Consider the following 23,906-nt stretch of genomic DNA (forward strand, 5'->3'; position numbering starts at 1 on the left):
TCCACAATGGTTCCCATGATGCCAAAAGCTATTGTCACATTTGGCTACACATTGTGGATGCCCTTAACCGTACCACTTGGTTTTGCTCCTGTGTGCTATCTATACAAATCTCAATTATAGTGATCTAAAAAATTATAGAATCAAGATTAGTAAAAAGGAGGTGATTTTGTCGCGCGGATGGCGGGGAAGGTTTCTTATTTGAGCAATGCTACATCCATGTAATGGTTTACGTAAAGTTGAAGCAACGACAGAAGCAACACATGGTTAAGTTGAAGAAGATGAGGGAGAAGCAGATTCAACAACGAGTGAACTGATGGTTGCTTCGTCCCTCCAACTTAACTGCGAGAAAGGTGCAGCTTTGTGATTTGACGCCTCATTGCTCATTACTATGCCGGCGCCATGACTGGGGTGCTTCACCCCGGCTGCTCTGCACTGTATTCCGGTATGGCACGTGGACCCGGTAGCTTGATGTCCCACATGTCGGTGAAAGGGACTAGAAGATTTATGAAAGCGAGCGCTCCACTCTTACGACGGAGGAGTAGACGACACGACGACCCAGTGAACTGTCACTTGTACTGTATAGTACTATAGTTTTGCTATTTCACACGATCCATCGATACAAACCCGATTAAACAGGAAAGGGCGGGATTTTTCCCGCGCGGTAGATGATACTGGCCATACATTTAAAAGGCAATTTTAATGTATGCAAACAGAATAATTATAAGCAACAATATGATAACTAGTAAAACTAAAAACACATATGATTTATTGTGTTAGAGTGTAGTAGTAGTGTTGTATTGCATAATTGTTAGATGTAACATGCGAGAACATGTAGAGATGTAGTTTTGGAGGGCCTATAGAGAGAAAAGCGTAATACAGTCACCGAACTTCAGAATAAGCTGATTACAGTCACTATATACGTTTTGCGGTGATTATACGGTCACTTGCTCACAGTTCAGCATCGGATTGCACTCTGTTGACCGGCCAAATAGTCTGCGTGGCGCCATGTTGAGTAGTTAAATCGACCATGTTCCTTGTGGGTCCCACTCGTCAGTTTGCATAGGCAAAAGGTCAGATAAACACAAATTTACGCAGGCGCGACAAGGCTCCAACCCGTGCGCGGGAATCACCTGGTTGTGTATGTGTCTGTTAGGGCCTGATGTGTGCGCATGCACGTGTAGGTTGAGCACTTGAGCGTGAGAGTGTGTGTTGGTCATGTGGTGTACTGGTGTGTGCATGCATGCGTGCGTGCGTGCGTGTGAGTGTTGCGTGCGTGCGTGGCTGCGTGTGTACGTGTGAGTGTTGCGTGCATGCGTGTGTGCATGTGTTTCATGGATGCAGTTCGTGTGCATGCGTGCGTGTGTGTATAATCACCACACCGGCTCCTGTGTGTTAAAACAGACAGCTCAGCATACCAATACAAGGCCACCTTGTCCGCTGTGCCTGCGGTCATGACTTCGAACCACCGTCCAAATATTTTTTTGTCGTTTGTTTTCATTCTTACTAGCAAGATGCCCGTGCATTGCACGTAACATCAAGATGCATTTGTATGACTTGTTTATCTTGTGAGAGAAAAGGATGAATGAGGGAAGGCCTTATTTGCAATGTGGAGAGGTGTGTGGGTACCTTTTTGCAAAATTGCCATAGTTTCTTTCCTATCCGTCAGATATAAATCGGACGACCTATATTGCAGGATGGCAGGCACACAATCATCACCAACTCTGTTTTTTATAAGAGTGTATTTTATGTATTTTATAAGAGTGTAGTTGTAGAGTAGATACAAGTCGACAGGTGGGCACGATGGTAGTGAGATAATGTGATGCAACACTAGAGGTGCCACGTGGAGCGTTTAACTGGTCAACTAGTTATGTCATGAGCAAATACAGAGTTGTACGGTGAGCCCGTGACTGTATAATAACCACTAAACGTAAATGGTGACCGTAATGAGTGGATTCTGAAGTCCAATGTACGTATCGTGCTTTCGCTTCAAATACAATGATCGTCATTGCATATATCGTGAGAGAAAGATGAAACATGCGTGAATTTTCTAGGGGCTTTCTTTTAGAGGACCTGGAGATAGTTTTGTGTTCATATGTGAAAGGGGCGTGCAGGGGGGGTATGCGATGGAGAGAGAGATGCTCTTCGTTTCTCTTTATTATGACTAACTTTGTATATAGTATAAAAATATACAAATTCACAGTGCGGAATAAATATCATTGTGGGCACCATGCAATGCAAATTAGCGTTCGTACTCCTCCATATAACTTTGTAATGTTGTATGTATGTAGAAACTCTAAAATAATTTTTTGGCCACACTTTATTCAAAAGGAATGTTGTATGCGAAATAAACGTGAAGAGAGGGATTTTTAGATCAATGGGGTACGTGATGTAACATGTGTGAATGTGTAGTTGATGCATTTGGCGGGGCCTAGAGAGGTATGTGTGTGTATTACGTATTCGAGAGAGGCATGGATAGAGGGGCCGACGAGGGGGGGGGGGGGGCGTGGGAGGGATAGCACGAGAAATGAGAGTGGTCTAGAGAGAGAGACGAATATGACTTCATGACAAGAGATTCCATTCCCTTGAGTGTGTGTATGCAAGGGGGGAGGGAATAGAGGCACCAGGAGAAATTTTCTATGTGTGTGGTGTTTGTGTTGGTATGTGTGGGTGTGAGAAGATAATGAGACGTGGGGGCAGAGGGTGTGTCACCGCGTGAGGTCCGGTGGGTCGAGGTGAGGCCCTTCGTTCGGTTCCGTCCTGCGCCACATTGGTCGGCCCGTGACGCATTTAGGAAGACCCATGGATGACTAGTCGTACAAGACAAAGATAGCAGAATTATGAAGGACTCTGTGTCCACTGACAAAGCCGGCTAGGATTTGTAACCCTAGGTTCTCGGACTAAGGTAACCCCTTTATCTCTGATATTACTATTCATCCAACCTAACTTTAAGGGGCATCCTACAGAATGCTCTGCTAGAATCATACTCGTCGATTAGGAAGAGAGGTGTGAGACAATGCGTGAGAGACATGCGTAAAGATAATGTGCGTACATGAGACACGTAGGCAGGTCCATGTATATAGAAAGGGTCGATGAGGATTGTGCGTGTGTATGTTTGTGAGAGGAAGAGTGCTTGTGATAAAGGTTAGTGGAAACAGTTGTAAATGGTTACGAGAGGGAGGGAGGGTTATATCTAGAGCATGTGTGCGAGAAACTACACGTAAAAGACTCCTCTACACATTGATTAAAGATATATCTAGAGGGAGAGAGTGTGTGAGCATGTGTGAGAGACCACCGATAGAGAGTGAAACTACACGTAAAAGACTCCTCTACACATTGATTAAAGATATAAATTGTATCCAAATATTAGGATGGGATCATGATATTTGCAATTCGTGTAAGGAGCGATCATTGATCCATCAGACATCTAGATTCTATCGAATTTGAGCATGTCTATGTTATTATTTGACACAATTGATCCACATAGTTAGTATTTTGAACTCCAGACAATGTATCGCTTTAGCAATCGAATATAAACGTGAGTATACTTCATGTTGTGTGTGTAAAGCACATTATACATACGAAAGTTACACAATGGATATTATAAATAGCTACCTATGAACTAGCATACATTTGAATTCAACTTAAGGTGGTTTAAAAAATCGAATTCAACATGATGTCCATTCAATTATTTGAATTTGATATCATGGCATTTGTAAACCATACCTAAATTATGGGGGCACCAATCTTTGCTCTGATTTTGTACATAATAGCATATGTAGTCGTGTACAAAATAGATTCAAATTTAGCTCCTCCATTCCAAAATAATCGTAGTTATAGGATTTTCAAGTGTCAAAATTTCAAAAAGAAGCGGATAATTTAATGAGGTTTTCAAACATACAAGGTCGAATATAACATTGCCTATTTAGCTCAATCCTAACAGTTCAAGAGTACTCTAAACGTGAATGCTTGTGTTTCAAAATTTCGAACGAAGCGCCAAAAGAGCCTCTACTCGCCCGAAACCGCGTGAGACCAATGTTTGGTAGTACAAGGAAATTACTTTTCGAATAACTCTGACCCGTGAAACCTACCGGCCCGACGTCCAAAGGTCTAAACCGGGGTAGGTTTGTAGCTTCATCTAGATGCCATGCAACCACATCCGAAAAACATTCATACACAACGGCCACCTAAGCACACATGCGCACGGCCGAAATCGCTCCCTCCCACTATTGGGGACACCTGGGATTACCATCCTACCCCCGACCCATAGTAGGTCCAAAATTTAAGAGGGGGGCAAAGTTTGTACTTTCCCCAAATTTCAAACAAGCGCGTCCCATCTTCTGTTCAAAAAAGCCAAAAACAAGCGCGTCCCAGACCAAAACATGGTTCCCCCCACCCGTTCGATTCCCCATTCGTACTCCGTGGGCGCCAAAACTACCTATCCACCAGCCGCGAAACCCTGGCGTCCTCCGCCCGCCACCCCATCCCACCCATCAACCGCCGCCCTAGTCCATCACGCCGGAGCCGATACCCCGACGTCGTCGTCCACCGCAACACCCTCCACGGCTAGTAGTTGAAGCCGAGGCTGAGCCGTCCGTACCTGAGCCAGTTCAACCACGCCGTCCTGCGCCTCACCGCTGCCACTCCAACTTCGCCACCCTCCACTGCACCGGAGCTGTTCCTGCTATGCCGTCCTTTGCCGCCTTGGATCTGCTTCCCCTCCGCCGACATATGGCCACGGCAACACAGTCAACAATTTGGCCATGGGTTCGTCCAAGCCTGCACCCTCCAGAACATTGGTTTCCCCGGTAAAAATAAGAAGATCGGCGTGACATGTGGAGGTGACCACACCGGCAACCGAAAAAGGTACTCCTCTTTCCTTATTCATGCAAATCTTACGTCTCTGCTTGCACAGTATTCATCCCACAGAAGACACTAGTTGACCGCTTCTTCTTGATACTAGATGTTCCTAGTAACTCACGATGCACAAGGTTTCTCCTCATATACTATTTCACCTTAGCTAGAGGTCCGTCGCCCCCTGAATTTCAATTTCTGGCCAGTTGATTCCCAATTAACGGAAGCATTCCCCAGTGTAACAGGTGCTAGTACGCCTATTATGCTGGGGAAGCAGCGCCTTGGTGTTTATCTTAGGGGCATGTGCGGCCTAGAGCTACTGGCGCCCGATTTGGAGGTCGACCGGGATTAAAGGGATGGCCTGGGGGCGCTGCCAAGCACGGCGGTGGTGTGAGGTCGATGGGAGGGCGGGGCGGCAGAGGCAGGGGTCTGGGCCGGTGGTCGCTGGCGGTTCGAGAAAATCGTCAACAGTGACTGGCGGGAGGTAGATGAAGGCCATGATACGTCTCCAACGTATCTATAATTTTTGATTGCTCCATGCTATATTATCTACTGTTTTGGACTATATTGGGCTTTATTTTCCACTTCTATATTATTTTTGGGACTAACCTATTAACCGGAGGCCCAGCCCAGAATTGTTGTTTTTTTGCCTATTTCAGTGTTTCGGAGAAACAGAATATCAAATGGAGTCCAAACGGAATGAAATCTTCGGAAACATGATTTTCTCATCAGATAAGATCCAGGAGACTTGGACCCTCCGTCAAGAAAGCCACGAGGTGGTCACGAGGGTGGAGGGCGCACCCCTCCCTCGTGGGCCCCTCTAAGCTCCACAATCGTACTCCTTCCTCCTATATATACCTACGTACCCCCAAACGATCGGGGACGGAGCCAAAAACCTAATTCCACCGCCGCAACTTTCTGTATCCACAAGATCCCATCTTGGGGCCTATTCCGGAGCTCCGCCGGAAGGGGAATCGATCACAGAGGGCTTCTACATCATCATCCAAGCCTCTCCGATGAAGTGTGAGTAGTTTAATTCAGACCTATGGGTCCATAGTTAGTAGCTACAAGGTTAGAAAAAGCGGTAGGCGTAAGCTAGGCGGTTGGCCTTCGCCTAGTGCCTAGGCGGTGCTTAAGCACGCTAGGCGTGGCCTAGGCGGTAATATAGTTTTACTATCAGGGCATATTTGTGGATATGATATGCATGCCGATATTAATTTAGGGCATATAAATAAGTTAACTACCAACTACTACCATTGGCATATGGCCCATTTGGCATATATATGAATGCAATATGGCATCGTTTGTCGCTTGGGGAGACAATTCTTTGCTTGCCCTGCCTAGACTTCCATTTATGCCCTAGGCGAGGCGTTTGGCCATCGCCTAGCGCCTAGGCGTGCCTAAGCGCCTCCTAGGCACTGCCTTTTCCAACAGAGAGTAGCTAGATGGCTTCTTCTCTCTTTTTCGATCTCAATACAATGTTCTCCCCCTCTCTTGTGGAGATCTATTCGATGTAATCTTCTTTTTGCAGTGTGTTTGTTGAGACCGATGAAATGTGGGTTTATGATCCAGTTTATCTATGAATAATATTTGAATCTTCTCTGAATTCTTTTATGTATGATTGATTATCTTTGCAAGTCTCTTCGAATTATCAGTTTGGTTTGGCCTACTAGATTGGTTTTTCTAGCCATGGGAGAAGTGCTTAGCTTTGGGTTCGATCTTGCGGTGTCCTTTCCTAGTGACAGAAGGGGCAACAAGGCACGTATTGTATTGTTGCCATCGAGGATAACACGATGGTTTTTTTTATCATATTGCATGGAACTATCCCTCTACATCATGTCATGTTGCTTAAGGCGTTACTCTGTTTTTAACTTAATACTCTAGATGCATGCTGGATAGCGGTCGATGAGTGGAGTAATAGTAGTATATGCAGGCAGGAGTCGGTCTACTTGTCTCGGATGTGATGCCTATATACATGATCATACCTAGATATTCTCATAACTATGCTCAATTCTGTCAATTGCTCAACAGTAATTTGTTCACCCGCCGTAAAATACTTATGCTATTGAGAGAAGCCACTAGTGAAACCTATGGCCCCCGGGTATCTTTCTCATCATATCAATCTCCATCACTTTATTATTGCTTTGCTTTTACTATGCCTTTTACTTTTTACTTTGCATCTCTATACCAAAAATACCAAAAATATTATTTATCATCTCTATCAGATCTCACTTTCGTAAGTCACCGTGAAGGGATTGACAACCCCTAAGTGCGTTGATTGCGTTGCGCTATTGTTTTTGTGTAGGTACAAGGGACTCATGCGTAGCCTCCTACTGGATTGATACCTTGGTTCTCAAAAACCGAGGGAAATACTTACGTTACTTTGCTGCATCATCCTCTCCTCTTCGGGGAAATCCAACGCAGTGCTCAAGAGGTAGCACGAAGAATTTCTGGCGCCGTTGCCGGGGAGTGTGCACAAAAGTCAACATACCAAGTACCCATCACAATCCCTATCTCCTGCATTACATTATTTGCCATTTGCCTCTCGTTTTCCTCTCCCCCACTTCACCCTTGCCGTTTTATTTGCCCTCTCTCTCTCTCTCTATCCTCCCTCTCTTTCTCTATTTGCCTCTTTTTGCCCGTTTGCGTTTTCCTTGCTTGCTTGTCATCATGGATAGTCTCATATATTCTCCGTTGTCTCTCGGGAATGAAGTTGTAATTTTAAACAAAGGGAAGGACAAAATGTAAAAGATGCTTGGTATAGAATTTGCAATGCTCAAAATAGATCTACCAGGAAGCAATCTACTTCAGTTCTTCTCCGCAATTTTTATGTAGGTGCTAGTCCTTGGTATAGATATATCCTTGATACCATTACCGGAGGGAATTTCTTGTGTAGCCATACTTTTGATTCTTATAATGCTATGATAGATTTATTTGGCTCACCACCTCTTTTGGTTAATGGAACTATGTTAACTTTGGAGCATGTTATGCAAAGACTTGAAATTATTGAAAATAAAGTTGCTACCATTGAATTAATTGAAAATCTAGATAAAAAGATCACCAGTCAAATTACCCAATATGGATCTATGGTAGGAATGACTTTGAAAAATATTAAGGAAAAGGAACCCATAGTTAATGAGAAAATAAATCTAGATTCCACTAGAATCGATAAACTTGAGGGTATCATTACAAACATGGGAACCGCTTTTTCTTCCGTAAAGAATACTCCAAGTACTCCTACTAAATTTCCAAGCTTATGTATGTTCCTAAAAATAAGGGTGAATCCTCTAGTAAGGAAACTGCAGATCTTAAATCTATAAGTATTCATCCCAATCTTTTTGCTATCATTAAGGAACCAATTGCTACAAATGAATTTTTCGATCTTGTGCCTAAGAGTTTGATAATCACTAGAAAGAAAGAAATTCCTAAAGGAAATAGATGTCTAATTGAAGAATTGCCTACCAAAGATGGCAATACCTAGATCTATTCTTGCTTGTTACGCCTAGCTAAGGGCGTTAAACGATAACGCTTGTTGGGAGGCAACCCAATTTTATTTTTATTCCTTGCTTTTTGCTCCTGTTTAGTAATAAATAATTTATCTAGCCTCTGTTTTGGTTGTGTTTTTTTGTGTTTAATTAGTGTTTGTGCCAAGTAACCGTTGGAAAGACTTGGGGAAAGTCTTGTTGAACTTGCTGTAAAAAATAGAAACTTTAGTGCTCACGAGAACTTCTGTCATTTTTATTTGGAAAGTGATATTTAGTTAATTATTTTTGCAGATGTTCAATAGATAAATTCCTCACGTCCAGAAATTTATTTTAGAATTTTTGGGGTTCCAGATCTTGCGCTAGCTACAGATTACTACAGACTGTTCTGTTTTTGACAGATTCTGTTTTTCGTGTGTTGTTTGCTTATTTTGATGAATATATGGCTAGTAAATAGTTTATAAACCATAGAGAAGTTGGAATAAAGTAGGTTTAACACCAATATAAATAAAGTATGAGTTCATTACAGTACCTTGAAGTGGTATTTTTTTTTCTTTCGCTAACGGAGCTCACGAGATTTTCTACTTTAAGTTTTGTGTTGTGAAGTTTTCAAGTTTTGGGTAAAGATTTGATGGATTATGGAACAAGGAGTGGCAAGAGACTAAGCTTGGGGATGCCCATGGCACCCCCAAGATAATCTAAGGACACCTAAAAGCCAAAGCTTGGGGATGCCTCGGAAGGCATCCCCTCTTTCGTCTACTTCTATCGGTAACTTTACTTGGAGCTATATTTTTATTCACCACATGATATGTGTTTTGCTTGGAGCGTCTTTTATGATTTGAGTCTTTGCTTGTTAGTCTAACACAATCATCCTTTCTTCACACACCTTTTGAGAGAGCCATACATGATTTGGAATTTGATAGAATACTCTATGTGCTTCACTTATATCTTTTGAGCTTTATAATTTTGCTCTAGTGCTTCACTTATATCTTTTAGAGCACGGTGGTGGATTTGTTCTATAGAAACTATTGATCTCTCATGCTTCACTTAGATTATTTTGAGGGTCTTAATAGCATGGTAATTTTCTTAAAATCCTAATATGCTTGGTATGCAAGATTAATAATAAAACTTTCTTATGAGTGTGTTGAATACTAAGAAAAGTTTGATGCTTGATGATTGTTTTGTGATATGGAGGTAATAATATCAAAGTCATGCTAGTTGAGTAGTTGTGAAATTGAGAAATACTTGTGTTGGAGTTTGCAAGTCCCGTAGCATGAACGTATGGTAAATGTTATGCAACAAATTTGAAACATGAGGTGTTATTTGATTGTCTTCCTTATGAGTGGCGGTCGGGGACGAGCAATGGTCTTTTCCTACCAATCTATCCCTCTAGGAGCATGCGCGTAGTGCTGAGGTTTTTGATGACTTGTAGATTTTTGCAATAAGTATGTGAGTTCTTTATGACTAATGTTGAGTCCATGGATTATACGCACTCTCACCCTTCCATCCATGCTAGCCTCTTCGGTACCGTGCATTGCCCTTTCTCACATTGAGAGTTGGCGCAAACTTCACTGGTGCATCCAAACCCCGTGATATGATACGCTCTGTCACACATAAACCTCCTTATATCTTCCTCAAAACAGCCACCATACCTACCTATTATGGCATTTCCATAGCCATTCCGAGATATATTGCCATGCAACTTTCCATCATTCCGTTCATCATGACACATTCATCACTGTCATATTGCTTAGCATAATCATGTAGTTGACATAGTATTTGTGGCAAATCCACCATTCATAATTCTTTCATACATGTCACTCTTGATTCATTGCATATCTCGGTACACCGCCAGAGGCATTCATATAGAGTCATCTTTGTTCTAGTATCGTGTTGTAATCATTGAGTTGTAAATAAATAGAAGTGTGATGATCATCATTATTAGAGCATTGTCCCAAGTGAGGAATACATAAATAAAAAAGAAAGAAAGATAAAGGCCATAAAAAAGGAGAAGGCCCCAAAAAAGAGAAAGGCCATAAAAAAAGAAAAGGCCAAAAAAATGAGAGAAAAAGAGAGAAGGGACAATGTTACTATCCTTTTACCACACTTGTGCTTCAAAGTAGCACCATGATCTTCATAGTAGAGAGTCTCTCATGTTATCACTTCCATATACTAGTGGGAATTTTTCATTATAGAACTTGGCTTGTATATTCCAACAATGGGCCTCCTCAAGTGCCCTAGGTCTTCGTGAGCAAGCAAGTTGGATGCACACCCACTAGTTTCTTTTGTTGAGCTTTCATACATTTATAGCTCTAGCGCATCCGTTGCATGGCAATCCCTACCACTACAAAAAAATACACTTCCGTGATGATACGTGTTTGCCACAGTAGGTCGCTTTTTTTGTCATGCATGTACATCCATGACAAATTTATGACAGAATCAAGATAGTCATACCTGTGCTGTCGTAGAAGTGTTCCATGACATTACCAAAATTATCATCACGGAAGTGTCCACTTCCATGACGATAAATCGCGCGTCACAGAAGTGCTTTCGTCAAGGGTGACCGACACGTGGCATCCACCGTAACGGAACGCTGTTAAGCTATCGGGTCGGGTTTTGGATCCGATAACCCGTTAACAGCCCCGACCAATGGGAAATTTCCACGTGTAAAATTCTTAATGGCCGGATGAAACACGTGTCAGCTCGTCAATGGGTCAGATAGGCGCTTATGATACGTCGACACGTGGCACGGCCCAGTAGAGGCCCATTCCTGTGTAAAGGCCGACCCGTTTGACTTGGTCAAAAGCTGGCGGGCCGGCCCATGGAAAGCCTGTTAACGGCCTGTTCGAATATAGCCCATTTACAGCCCGCTAACCCAAGGCCCGTTACGCCCTATCTGAATTAGGCCCAGTAGCGTCATCTGGGCCATCCAATTTGATTCCAGCCCGTTTTCACGTCTAGCCCATGTATGGCCCATGACGTCTTTCGGCCCATATCAGGCCCTATGTAACTCTTGGCCTACTAACGGCCCATGGTGAAACTGGCCCGTAATGAACAGTGTATCACTTTACACCCATTAACGGCCTGTGGTGAAACTGGCCCGTGATGAACAGTGTATCACTTTATACCCATTGACGGCCCGTTATTCCGTTGGGCCGTTTCCAGCCCATGTTGTCTTTCGGCCTTCTCAGAGCCCATTTATTCTTGGGCTCATTTCCAGCATTCGTTTACTTACGGCCCATTACTGTCATTTTCTGCTTGTGGGCCAAATTCAGCCCGTGGTTACAGTCGGCCCGTTTGTGGTCCGTTAATTCGTTGGGCCGTTTTCATAGCGTCATCAAATATGGCCTATTAACGATGGCCTGTTATGGTCGGCCCATGAACGGACGATTCCAACTCTAGCCCGTTTACGGCCATAATGAGGCCTATTATTGGCCCATGTTTGGCCAATCGATCATACGGCCCATATATGGCCCATTGATGATACGACCCGTAGAAGGCCCATTGTTTCTACGGCCTGTAGAAGGCCCATTGTTTCTATGGCCCGTAGAAGACCTACTGTTTCTACAGCCCGTAGAAGGCCCACTATTTCTACAGCCCGTAGGAGGCCCAGTGTCACTACAATAAATATTAGCCCATGGTTATTGTGGCCTAGTTTTAAAAAATAGGTTATTGCAGCCACTAGCAAACCGTGGAAAAAGAACTGCACTGACTACAAGCAAACAAATAAACAAAACAAGGAAATAAAGAAGCGAGCAACTTATGCTAGGCTATCACGGCTATTACACATATTACATCCACTGGGCATCAAAGTTCGTCACCCGTGCAAATATAGGGAACACACCAGCATATAAACGCCACAGCAAAACAAGTCCAGAAATGAAACCACTTCAGAAGAGCTCAAGAAACAATATCCTGGGTACCCATAATGCTGGCAAGATGCTTAGCAAGCTTATTAACTTTCTCTTGTTTGGCACTTAAATCCTCCAGCACTTGCTGTTGCACAAGAAAGTACGCATCTGAATTCTGCAGGGACTTCCTCAGTCCTTCGGCTTCTTGCCGCAGCACAGCTGACTGATGCCTTTCAGCTTGTAGCTGAGACTGAAGAAGCCGAAGTGATTCAGGCATCGAGTTGGAAGAGCTTGTGCCAGCGGTAATGGCCAGTAACTCGAACACTACATCAACGGAGGACTGTGGGGTTTTCTCACTGTCTACAAGATCGTTTTTATCACCTTTCTTGGAGACTAACAGGGTTGTCTCACTATCTTGAACCTTATCTGCATTACTTTCTCTACCATTGCATAGTGGGGTGCTCTTCTCCAATATTCTGTTTCCATACTACAAGAGAAACAAGCAGACACACCACAGGTTTAGCTTGTAGTATACGAAACTCATTTTGGTAAACCGGTTCAGTAGTAAGGTGGACATGATAACAACATGAAACAAACATATATGTATGTACTATGGTCACTGTATTGTCCATATCATTCTAGTTTATGTTCCCTAATCAAGATAGAGACACAATTCAACTCATATATTTTAAGACACAGCAGCATAGACAGAATATAAGTGTGAGAAACTACACAACATTGGTAGCACTTGTAATGTGCATCACATGAGAACATAACTGTTTATGCAACTTAAACTGAAATCAACATAGAGCAAGAAGTTAGAACAGCAATCCAGTTAAAGAAATAAGTTTAAAACATACCTGTTGCGCCATTGGAGTTTCAATTGGATCCTTCAAATTCGAAAGTAGTTGGTATGAGTAAATATAGTGATGCAACAGCAAAGGAGTATGGACCATAGCTACGGAATCTGACCTGAGAACAGTTGCTCTTCTGCTTTAAACGTGGAGTTTGGGTTAGCTGTGGTGGTCTTCGTGCTTTGGGCACTGCAGTAGCTTTACAAACTGCTCGTGTGGGGGTACTCTGTGGTGGACATGGTGCTTTGTCAACTATAAGTGGGTTACTATCCGCTGGGGTTGCGGTTAGATGGGTTGTAGCTGGTTCTCTAGCTGGTTCTCTGCCCAACGGTGTAAGTGTGCAATCTAGAAGAGTCTCGATTATGTGTGGTGGGGCTAGTTTGTGGGCCAGTACAACCATGGTTCTATCTGCATCATCGGGTAGCAATGTCTTTTGTGAAGAACGGGTTTTTGCTCCCTTAGATACTGCCATCACCCCCTCCAATTCAAATGGCTGATAAATAAGAAAAGAAATTGAACGTACAGACATTGTATGATAGACAGATGTGGTAATTCACATGTATGTTATCTAACCAAACAGGACAGCATGACACAATTTCACATATATGATGCCTAACTAAACAGGATAGCATGACACAGTTTCAGATATATGATGGATAACTTAACAGGATATAATGGCATAATTCAACATATGATGAGTACCTAAACAGGATGACATGACAAAACTATATGATGTCTTCCTAAAATAGGTTGGGATAAAATAATTCACATACATGCTGTCTAAGTATACAGGATGGCATGATATAATTGACATAATTAATTCATATACTAAGCAACTGGCACTCACATGTATGATCTCTAAACTAAGCAGATAGAATTCAATAGTGTGCATATGATGTCTAAACTAAGCAATGCAAGACACCATATGCATCATATGAGAAATATAAATATTGCAACTTAGAGCATACACCTCAGGTGGGATATAGGACTGGTCATCTGTCTCTGAATCCTCCCCTGAGGAGCTCCCTGTAACCATCGAGATATATGCTTCAACAGGTACCATTGCCTGCTCGGAAGATCTTGTTTTCACTCTAGATTTTTCCATAACCGGCTCAAATGGCTGATACACATGAAGAGTAGTTCAATATACACAGATTGTCGACAAATGGAATACGTAATGAAAAAAAAGATGGCATGAGATAATTCACATATATGATGCCTGGCTCCATGGCGGTGCATAATTCACATATATGATAACTGGCTGAAAAACATGGCATTACATAATTCACATATCTGATATAGAAAGCAAACAGGAGGCATTCACACAAAGCATGTCTAATCTAAGTAGATGGCATGGCAATGCAAGATATGCAAGATATGTGCAATATAACCCAGCCAAGTTAGAGCATGCACCTCGGGGGGAGGGGAATACGACTGGTCATCTCTCTCTGAATCCTCCTCTGAGGAGCTATCTGTAACCAGCAAGAAATCTGCATCGATAGGTAGCACTGACTGCTCAGAAGACCTTGTTTTCACTCCAGATTTTCCAATGACCGACTCAAATGGCTGATGCACAGGAAGAGTAGATGAATGTATAAACATTGTTGACAAATGGAATACATTATGGAAAAAATATGGCACGATACAATTCACATATACGATGACTGGCTAAACAGGATGGCATTGCATGATTCACGTATATGATGCCTGGCTAAAGAAGATGGCATTGCATAATTCCCATATACTCCCTCCATTCCTAAATAATTGTCTTTTTAGAGATTTCAAATGGACTACCACATACGGATGTATAAAGACATATTTTAGAGTGTAGATTCACTCATTTTGTTCCGTATGTAGTCACTTGTTGAAATCTCTAAAAAGACAAATATTTAGGAATGCTGGGAGTATGATATAGAAACCAAACAGGTGGCATTCACACAAAGCAAATCTAAACTAAGCTGATGACATATAAGATGTATAATGTAAGCAATGCAAGGCGCCATGATATGACCAACATCAGCATGCCAGGTTAGAGCAAACACATTAGGTAGTAAACAGGCATGGTCGGCTCCTTCTGAATCTCCATATGAACAGTTATCTTCCTCTGGAATACAATCTGCAAATGTAGGAGGGGGGGCGGCACTTCGCCCACCATGGAGCCGCGTCTGCATGATATTATATTCGCACACAACGGTCTTCTCTTTTTCTCTACATGTTCAGTACGATTGTGTACAATATCTGACATGCATAATAATAAAATAGTTAGATTTTGTAAGGCCTAACGGGTGCATGCAAAAATTAAGACTGATGGTAGCAAACGACTGGATGGATCCAAAACTAATGATACCAGGTAGATTATAGCTTCAGTTTAAAAAGATAGACAATGGATCATCTATTGTTTGTTGCCCACCCAACATGAACCACATAGAAGACCCCAGATGAACCAGATAGTAGATAGATACTATTCGTTGCTGGCTCGATATGAGACCCATGGGCAATTCAAAACTCAAGATTGAATGATAAAGTAGCAGATAATAATAACCGATGTATAACGTAAGCAAACACGAAAGACTGCGACCTCTTTTCCGGAACTGTGTAGTCCTCAGGTTCATCTGCTCAGTCGGTGATGGTAATGCGGTTGGCATGGCTGCCGGCAACGGGGAAGATGATCTGTGGCAGCGAAAGGAAGTCTGCAGGGGGGATCTCTGCTGCAGTGAACACTTCTGTCGATGGTGCACCTTAGGTGGGGTGGATGACGGCACGGCAGGAGCAGGACATAACACAGAGTTTTCTTTGACGCCTATCTAAAAATGAAGTAAATCTGTAAGGTTCCTTAGAATTGGAGGATTCTATAAACGCAGGGACAGGAAAAACACAGGAATAGGATAGGAATGCACGTGCAAAACAGAGCATTTGGATACATAGGATTTCAGTCAACCTGTGTGTTTGGCTCACATGAATTGGAAGAACAGAGGAATGGAGAAACAAAGTGATGCGACGAGTGTACAACCTCTTTGGCATAGCCTTGTGGACCTCAGCATCATTGGGTTGGACGTGGAGGATGGTGATGATGCTGGTGTGACTGTCGGAGGCGGGGAAGAAGATCCGAGGCCTCTGGAAACGGCGCCGAGGGTACTGCTCCGCTGTGATGGATGGTTCCGTCGTTGGAGCAGCTCCGCTAAGGTGTACGGCGACGAGGCTGAAGCATGACAAGACAGACAACGTTAATCTGAAGTGGGACCCTAATATCATCTGCAATAGATGATGTAAAATACATCACCAAAAAGTGCTAGATGTAAAGCGCATCAGCCGCGCCACGACCGCTCCGACAGATGCTGTAAGTACTGTTCACTCTAAACTTAACTGAAGAAAATGAACTTCACAGTCGAAACTGAATTTTACTGTCGAAATTGATTGAACTAGTAACAGAGCATTGCAATAGATGTTTAGGGCGTCCGAGCACTAGTAGCAGAGAAGCAGTGATCTAAATCAGCAGACGCTCGAGCAGGGAACGCACTAGCAGAGAGCAAGTCGTGCAGTACCACCGCGAGCGAGTACTAAAGCAGCAACTCCTGTAGCTGCCGGAGGTCGTGCAGCAGCAGCAGCGCAAGCGAGAGCAAGAGCAGAGCAGCGGAACGAATGAAAGCAGGAGCAGTGCAGCAGCGCGACCGACAACAAGAACAGAGCCGCAGTGCGAGCGAGAGCTGGAGCAGCTGCAGCTAGTGCCGTTGTGGAAGTCGCCGCCGAGGAAGCAACGACATGGGGGAGATACGCCATGGATGATGTGGCCGGCGACGGCGCCGTCGATGGAGACACGCCATGTCTGCTCGGTATCGAGCACCGACAGCCCCGTGAGATCGAATAAAAGATAAAATGCAGCGGTGAGTGCAGAACCTCCTTGGTTGCACCGAGTTGGCCTCGGCTTCATCGGAGGAATTGGTGAGGGTGCTGCGGTTCCGGTGGACAGGTCAAGACGACGTTGTGGGGATTGAAGTGGCGCGATAGACGAGGCGAACATCGGGGTAGCTCCTTGGAGGTGGAGGACGAGGCGGCTGATCTGGCGGGACGACGAGATCGACAACGGATCCTCGTCCGGTGCGGTGGATGAGGGACGGCGAGCTGTTGCGGTGGACGACGTAGTCGGGGAAGAGTCTTCGGCTGGGTGGCGGTCGGGAGGCCGACGGAGGAGCGTGGGGTTTCGCGGGTTTTGGCGGCCTCGGTGTACGAATGGGGGGGGCGAAGGGGGAGGGGGGAGCCAAGCTTAGGGACGTGCTTGTCCGGAATGTAGGGTAAGTTATCAGCGTACCCCCACCGGTTTTGACACCGTGACGTGGAGCTTCATTTCCGGCTGAGGGGTAGAAGGGGGATTTCGCGTGCCTGGGCTGCGGGAGCGATTTCGGATGAGGAGGGAGTTCTCGCGCGCGTCCAAATTTTGGGATAACAAGGCGCGGCGCGGGTTGAAGAAGCGGGAGTTTCAAAGCAAGTGAGACAAAAGATACTCGAGCTTGAAAATTTTGGGATAACAAGGTGCGGATTCCTTGTTCGGCAGACCAAACTTAACGTGTAAAAAAACAATTCATACAAGACACAAGAGAGTCATGTCCCCTTTTACTATATTGCTATAGATGCCATTGAAAAAACTACAAGAAAAATGTAAAAAAAATCGGGAGAACAAGATTACCCTGCACAGTACCAAATCGATTCGCACTTCCCTCAACAAGAACAAAAAACAAATCAATTCCCACCAAAGAAAGAGTAATGTCCCTTTTTATATGATTACAGATGCCATGATCTCGAATTTCAATTTTTGAATCCATGTTATGTTGAATTCGAATATATCGTTAGGTGACCTTGCGGTTTATAATTGATGTAGTCATATATTTTGATCTTCCATCATATATGAACATTTTACTCGACCATGTGAACATATATATTGTCGTCTACCATATGGACTAAATTTGAATAAATTTTCCTTATTTGAATACGATTGTTGTCAAGTTATACAATAATTTAAATATTATCTTGATAACAAAAAACATACATATAGCAGTAATCATATTTCACTATGAACTATATGTACCATACGCTCTCCAATTCAAATATTTGTATCCATTTTATGTTGAATTCAAATCAAAGTACATTATTGGTCTAGGTAGCGAGATGTTTGGGATAATCTAAACCCTATTTTCATACGTATAATTTTTGGCTGAATTGGGACAAGTTTTCGTATAAGCCTCTTGCAAAACCGGAGATTCTCTCAACAAGCCTCGTGGTTCCGAGAGGGAACGTGTCACCTTTGTGTGCGAAACGATATACGCTGCCTCCCCCCTGAATTTATTTACAGAGGCAACATAGAACTATATGAGTGCCCTGTTAAATTTTGGAATTATTTCGGGTTCATTTGGCCTTTTTATACATTAATTGAGTTTCTGGACTTTTAATGTGCATAATCTAAATATGAATTGCATACACATGCTCCGGTGCACCAAAGTGGGTTGAAAAAATCACATGTGTGTCCTTGGTTGAATTTCTAGGTCCCATGGAAGAAATGAGAATAAATTCAAACATCTAGGCGTCATGACTCGGCCGAGAACATCGAGAAACTTTGATTTTAAATTCATGTAAATCCAAAACTCGCATGGAAATCATGAAACTTTGCATGGTGTCATGTCATGGCACTAACATGTTGTGGTAAAAAAATGGGCCGATTTGGAAGCTCGTGGTTCTAAGAGGGAACGTGCCACCTTTGAGTGTGAAACGATATACGCTGCTCCCCCTTTGAGTTTAACAAAGGCAACATAAAACTACATTAGTGCCCTGTTAAATTATGGAATTATTCCGGGTTCGTTTGTCATTTTTATACATTAATTGAGTTTCTGGTCATTTAATGTGTATAAGTCAAATTTGAACTACAAGCACATGCTCTCGTGCACCAAAGTTGGTTGAAAAATCACATTTGTGTCCTCGGGTGAATTTCTAGGTCCCATGCAAGAAATGAGAATCATATTCAAACATCTGGGCATCGTGGCTCGGCCGAGAACATTGAGAAACTTGGTTTTAAAATTCTTGTAAATCCAAAACACGTCTGAAAATCATGAAACTTGGCGTGGATGTCATGTCATGGTACTACCATGTTGTGGTAAAAAAAATTGGCCGAATAGGAACAGATTTTGGTATAAGCTTCTTGCAAACCCAAGCTTCTCTTAAGAAGGCTCGTGGTTCTGAGAGGGAACGTTCCACCTTTGAGTGTGAAACGATATACGTTGTCCCCTTGAGTTTATTTACAAAGGCAACATAGAACTACATGAGTGCCCTGTTAAATTTTGGAATGATTCCGGCTTCGTTTGGCCTTATTTACACATTAATTGAGTTTTTGGTCATTTAATGTGCATAATTCAAATTGGAACTACAAGCACATGCTCCCGTGCACCAAAGTTGGTTGAAAAATCACATTTGTGTCCTCGGGTGAATTTCTAGGTCCCATGCAAAAAATGAGAATCAAATTCAAACATTTGGGCATTGTGGCTCGGTCGAGAACATTGAGAAACTTGGTTTTAAAATCATGAAACTTGGCATGGTGTCATGTGATGGTAGTACCATGCCGTGGTAAAAAAAATTGGCCGAATAGGAACAAATTTTGGGATAAGCTTCTTGCAAATCGGAGCTTCTCTCAAGAAGGCTCGTGGTTCTGGGAGGGAACATGTCACCTTTGTGTGCATAATTCAAATTTGAAATACAAGCACATGTTCCAGTGCACCAAAGTTGGTTGAAAAATCACATGTGTGTCCTCGGGTAAATTTCTAGGTTACATGCAAGAAATGGGAATGAAATTCAAAATTCTGGGCGTCGTGGCTGGGTTGGAAACATTGATAAACTTAGTCTTTTAATTCCTGTAAATCCAAAACACGCATGAAAATAATGAAACTTGGCTTGGTGCCATGACATGGCACCAACATGCTGTGGTAAATTTGCAGTCCGATTTGCGAAGGCGCACACATTAACAATCAACAAAGTCATTTTGGAACAAGTGCTGTCACGTTACAATCGGAAACACAAGTATTGTTGAAACCGTGGGCGTTCTACTTACTAGTACCATTTACGTGCCGCCACGCGTCCCCATTTTTTATTAGCTAGGAGGCGCCATGCAGGGTAGCTATTTGAGTAGTACGAGAGGAGTGCGATCAGACCCCTACGCGTGCTTATCGGGAGGAGAGCCCTTTGACCTCCATCTGCCGTCCACCTCTCTCCCAAGGTCTCCATTAATGGCGCCCGAGCCTCTGTTTAATGGTGTGGCTATGTCTCACTCGACTGAGATTTAAGAGAGAGAAAGGAAAATCTCAAAGCACGGATCTTGATGTAAGATCCGACGGACCTATATAGCATCTATAGCGACTTATAGCAAGACTGATGAATATATAAGGACGATTAAATTTTTTTTGATCAAAGAAGGGCTTGTCCCTTCCAATTTTCATTACTGAAAACCACCACAATTCACAAGAAGTTCAGCACAACTCCAGCCTAACACGAAGGACTAAAAGCTACCAGATTGAAATCGCAACATGCCAAGAGGCCAACAAAGGCCAAACATCCGCGCTGGAACCCAACATTACAACCGACGACACAATCCACATCCTAAACCGATTATTACATCAAAAGAAACCAGGAAACTAAAGGAAGCCCAGCAGCAACTAGAAGAACAGCGACGCCAGGGTCGCCACAGCAAGAGTTTTCTTCATCCCAGCCTCGCAACATTGATCTTCCACAGAAAGATAAGGACGATTAATTGTCTTACATAATTAGAAAGATAATTAAAAAAGCCACATGAGGCTACGCCCGAAATACACAAGGGCAAAAGAAGAAGGAAGACAAGGATCTGGCTCGCTGATCTCTACTTTCTTGATGCGTTGCTGCAGGCCGCGGGAACTAGTCTCCGCGGCGATCGGCGATGAGCTCTTTCATGTCCTCAAGAAACTGCTTGAGAACATCCATGGATTCCTCCACCAGCCTTTGGCGCTCGTTGCGGAGCATGTCATTCTCGTCCATAAGTTTCTTGATGATGACGCTGGTCCTCTTCAACAAGGCACTGGTCTCCTCCTGCTGGTCTGCACTTCGGACAATCTTCTCCCTCAGTAGGTCACGCTCGGCCCGGAGCCTCTCATTGCCCTCCCTTAGTGTGCCAATAGCATATTCAAATGAGGCTTTCATGTCGTCCTGCAACCTCGCAAAACGGGAGATCTGATCCATCTGGCCATGGACGATCGCATGCATGTGCCTGTAACAGTCGTCGCCTGCACGCGAGAAATTTTCCCAGGCCGTCGCGGCGCGGCGGGACATCTCTTCCGCATTCGTGGTGCCGCGGGACATCTCCGCTGCTTCCGTGGTGCGGCCGGACTAGTCTGCTGCATCGACGGCGCGGCGGGACCTCCGTTCTACTTCAGTGGTGCGGCGGGACCTCTGTGCTGCTACTTCCGCGCGGCGGGACATGTCGGCTGCTCTCGCAGCAAGGCGGGACATCTCTCGTGCTTCCGCTTCCATGCTCGCCTATCCCTGGTGGCAATCTCTCGACCCAAAACTCACGCTGGCCATCGCAGACGCAAGGGAAGGATGCTGAATGGCTTGTTTGTTTTTGTGGATGAGGAGTTGAGGAGGAATGCGCAGTCATCTTGGCATACTAGTATTTATAACCGAGTACTAATACGCTCCTAAGTGGGAAACCGTTTAGGTTGTGATCGGTGTGAACAGGTTTGCAATTCAATATAGCGTGGAGTAATTTGGAATGTGACGAGACGCAAGCTCAAAATTTATTGACGGTTCACGTTTCGAAGTGTGGCACTATTCCCGGATGGAGTACTTCTTTTTCTACTCTCTCCTTTCCGGTTTTATAGGGCTTATCTCAAAATTTTAGTTTTTGCATTTTATAAGGCTCAATTTGGTTGTTCCCCAACACATGTTCAGATTCCAAGGTGCATTAAATTATTGCATGCAAGTATTAAGAGAAAATTGACCAATGCATGTACTTTATGCATGCATGCATTGCAATTAATGCATTGATAAACATAATTTTTTATCGCCACCAAAACCCACCATTTCTTAAGCTAAAGTAGACCAAGGTAATCCCTATATTAGCATATTACTAAGATAAACAGAAGGCACTGTAGAAACATTTAGGACGTGAGCTTGTCAATCTGAATGTGGAGGGACACAAGCTTAGCCCTGGCCAGCAGCTTGGGCGGAACTGTCAAGAAGGTCAGCTCCTGCACGTCGACGTCGCCAGGATCCTTGTTGCTTGTCACCTCCATTTCCACCTTGACGGCGTCAGTCGTGCCTTTGGGCTCCCCCGGCAGGCCGTTTGCCCACAACTTGGCCACGTAGTGCGGCAGTGGGGACGCCCCCGCTCTGATGCAGACGACCGACACGATGATAGGCACACCGATGTCGAGCACGCCACCGACCAAGAAAAACGCACGACGGTCATCCTCCGTGAACAGCAAGAGCCGTGGCTCTGACAGTGGCACTTGCAGCTGGAGCACCTTGCCGTACTGGATACTGTGCACGGGCATGGGATGCGCGGTGCTGATGTGGTGGTAGAGCGCCGGCGGTGGGCCTTCGTAGCCGCAGACGGGCATGGGGCATTTGCAGGGCACGAGCGGACACACGCTCTGGTGATCGGCGAGCTTGTGGTAAGTGACATAGAACCCACAGCCTTCGTGCGGGCACTCCACCCTCACCGACGAAAGGACGGAGTCCACCTCCGTGTTCCGCATGTCGAAGCCACCGCCGCGCTCGCACTTCTGGCATTGCCGCTGGTTCCTGGGGCGCTCGACGCGGCAGTCCGCGTAGGCCAGGTGCCCTTCCTTGCACTGCAGAAATCAATCAAACAACACATCAATCAAGAAACCTGCACCTTGCTCAATCAACCGAACGGACGAGGTGTATTCGAACCTCATACACTGGAGGCGTCAAGGGGCGGAGGCACAAGGGGCAGTGGAGCACGGTGAGGTCCATCGAGACCTTAGAGAGCTCCGTCATCGGGTCCTGTTCGGTCTGCATGATCTCGCCCTCCTCGTGCACAACCATCTCTCGACTTGGGCCGGGGTACTACAAAGCTTTACCGTCACATATCTTATACTACTTCAAGGTGCATTAAATCAACACATGCTAGTATCAAAAGGAGAGTCACGGAATGCATGCATGCGTTGTAATTAATGCATCGGTCAACGCAAATTATTGAAATATATCGAGTGCAGTGCTTTGATGTGTCGCGTCAACTCGTACATCAACGAGAAGTTTGATTATCCTCTCCCTCCCCGACATAACTGCACCTGCCTTTGGCTGTATGACAGGTTGGCCACACACCTGTCGGGCCCACCTGTCAGACACGCAAAGGCAGGAACGTCCCTCCCTCGCCCATGAGCGTGGTGGCTGGCAAGACTAGGAGAAGCTTTCGCTACACGCTCTCCCTCCCGCACGCGGTTGACATGCAGCAGTTCAATCGGTGTCAGATGGCCAAAAGCGTACTGTAGTACTCCTCCAGTGCAGTAGTACTCCATCATTGTTTGACTTCCCGAAGAGGCGAAGAGCCAAGCGCAGCCCAGACGCTCGTGTATATACCGCATCATTCTTTGCTCCTTCTTACTACTCCGACATGTGGGAGAGCCAACATCCGGGTCGGCGTGTCATGCACCAGATTAGAGGGCGGAACGGAAGGGGGGCATCACCCCGGTCGGAGCGCCAGTAATTCATGACTATAGTGAGTGGTCATATCACAAGTCTTTCTAGCAGTAACGCGCCGTCAAATCGCACAGGCCCACTCGCTCAACCTCCTCGCTCTCTGTCAAACCGCCTACCCAAAAACTGCTGCACGTACT

The 23,906-nt window shown here is 44.5% G+C and overlaps 1 protein-coding gene across 1 annotated transcript; it reads right to left on the reverse strand.

The window, feature by feature from the left end:
* Positions 1–20,726: 20,726 nt before the first annotated feature.
* Positions 20,727–23,067, reverse strand: LOC147979083 (putative E3 ubiquitin-protein ligase SINA-like 6). Its single transcript, XM_087515024.1, has 3 exons — positions 22,981–23,067; positions 22,242–22,898; positions 20,727–20,825 (listed from the first exon to the last, which is right to left on the reverse strand). Exons 1-3 carry the CDS (start codon positions 23,065–23,067, stop codon positions 20,727–20,729), a joined length of 843 nt encoding a protein of 280 aa, XP_087371150.1.
* Positions 23,068–23,906: the final 839 nt, after the last annotated feature.

The sequence above is a fragment of the Triticum urartu genome, chromosome 3A (assembly GCF_056163025.1).
Source record: "Triticum urartu cultivar PI428250 chromosome 3A, HENAU_Tu73, whole genome shotgun sequence".
NCBI lineage: Eukaryota > Viridiplantae > Streptophyta > Magnoliopsida > Poales > Poaceae > Triticum > Triticum urartu.

Excerpts from the sequence above, each read along its gene's own strand:
- LOC147979083 (XM_087515024.1), bottom strand. The coding sequence starts at position 23,067 with ATGACGGAGCTCTCTAAGGTCTCGATGGACCTCACCGTGCTCCACTGC. Across the intron at positions 22,899-22,980 it reads TGACGCCTCCAGTGTATGAG|TGCAAGGAAGGGCACCTGGC; the intron begins GTTCGAATACAC and ends TGATTTCTGCAG. Across the intron at positions 20,826-22,241 it reads TGCTGGCCAGGGCTAAGCTT|ACAATTAATCGTCCTTATCT; the intron begins GTGTCCCTCCAC and ends TAATTATGTAAG.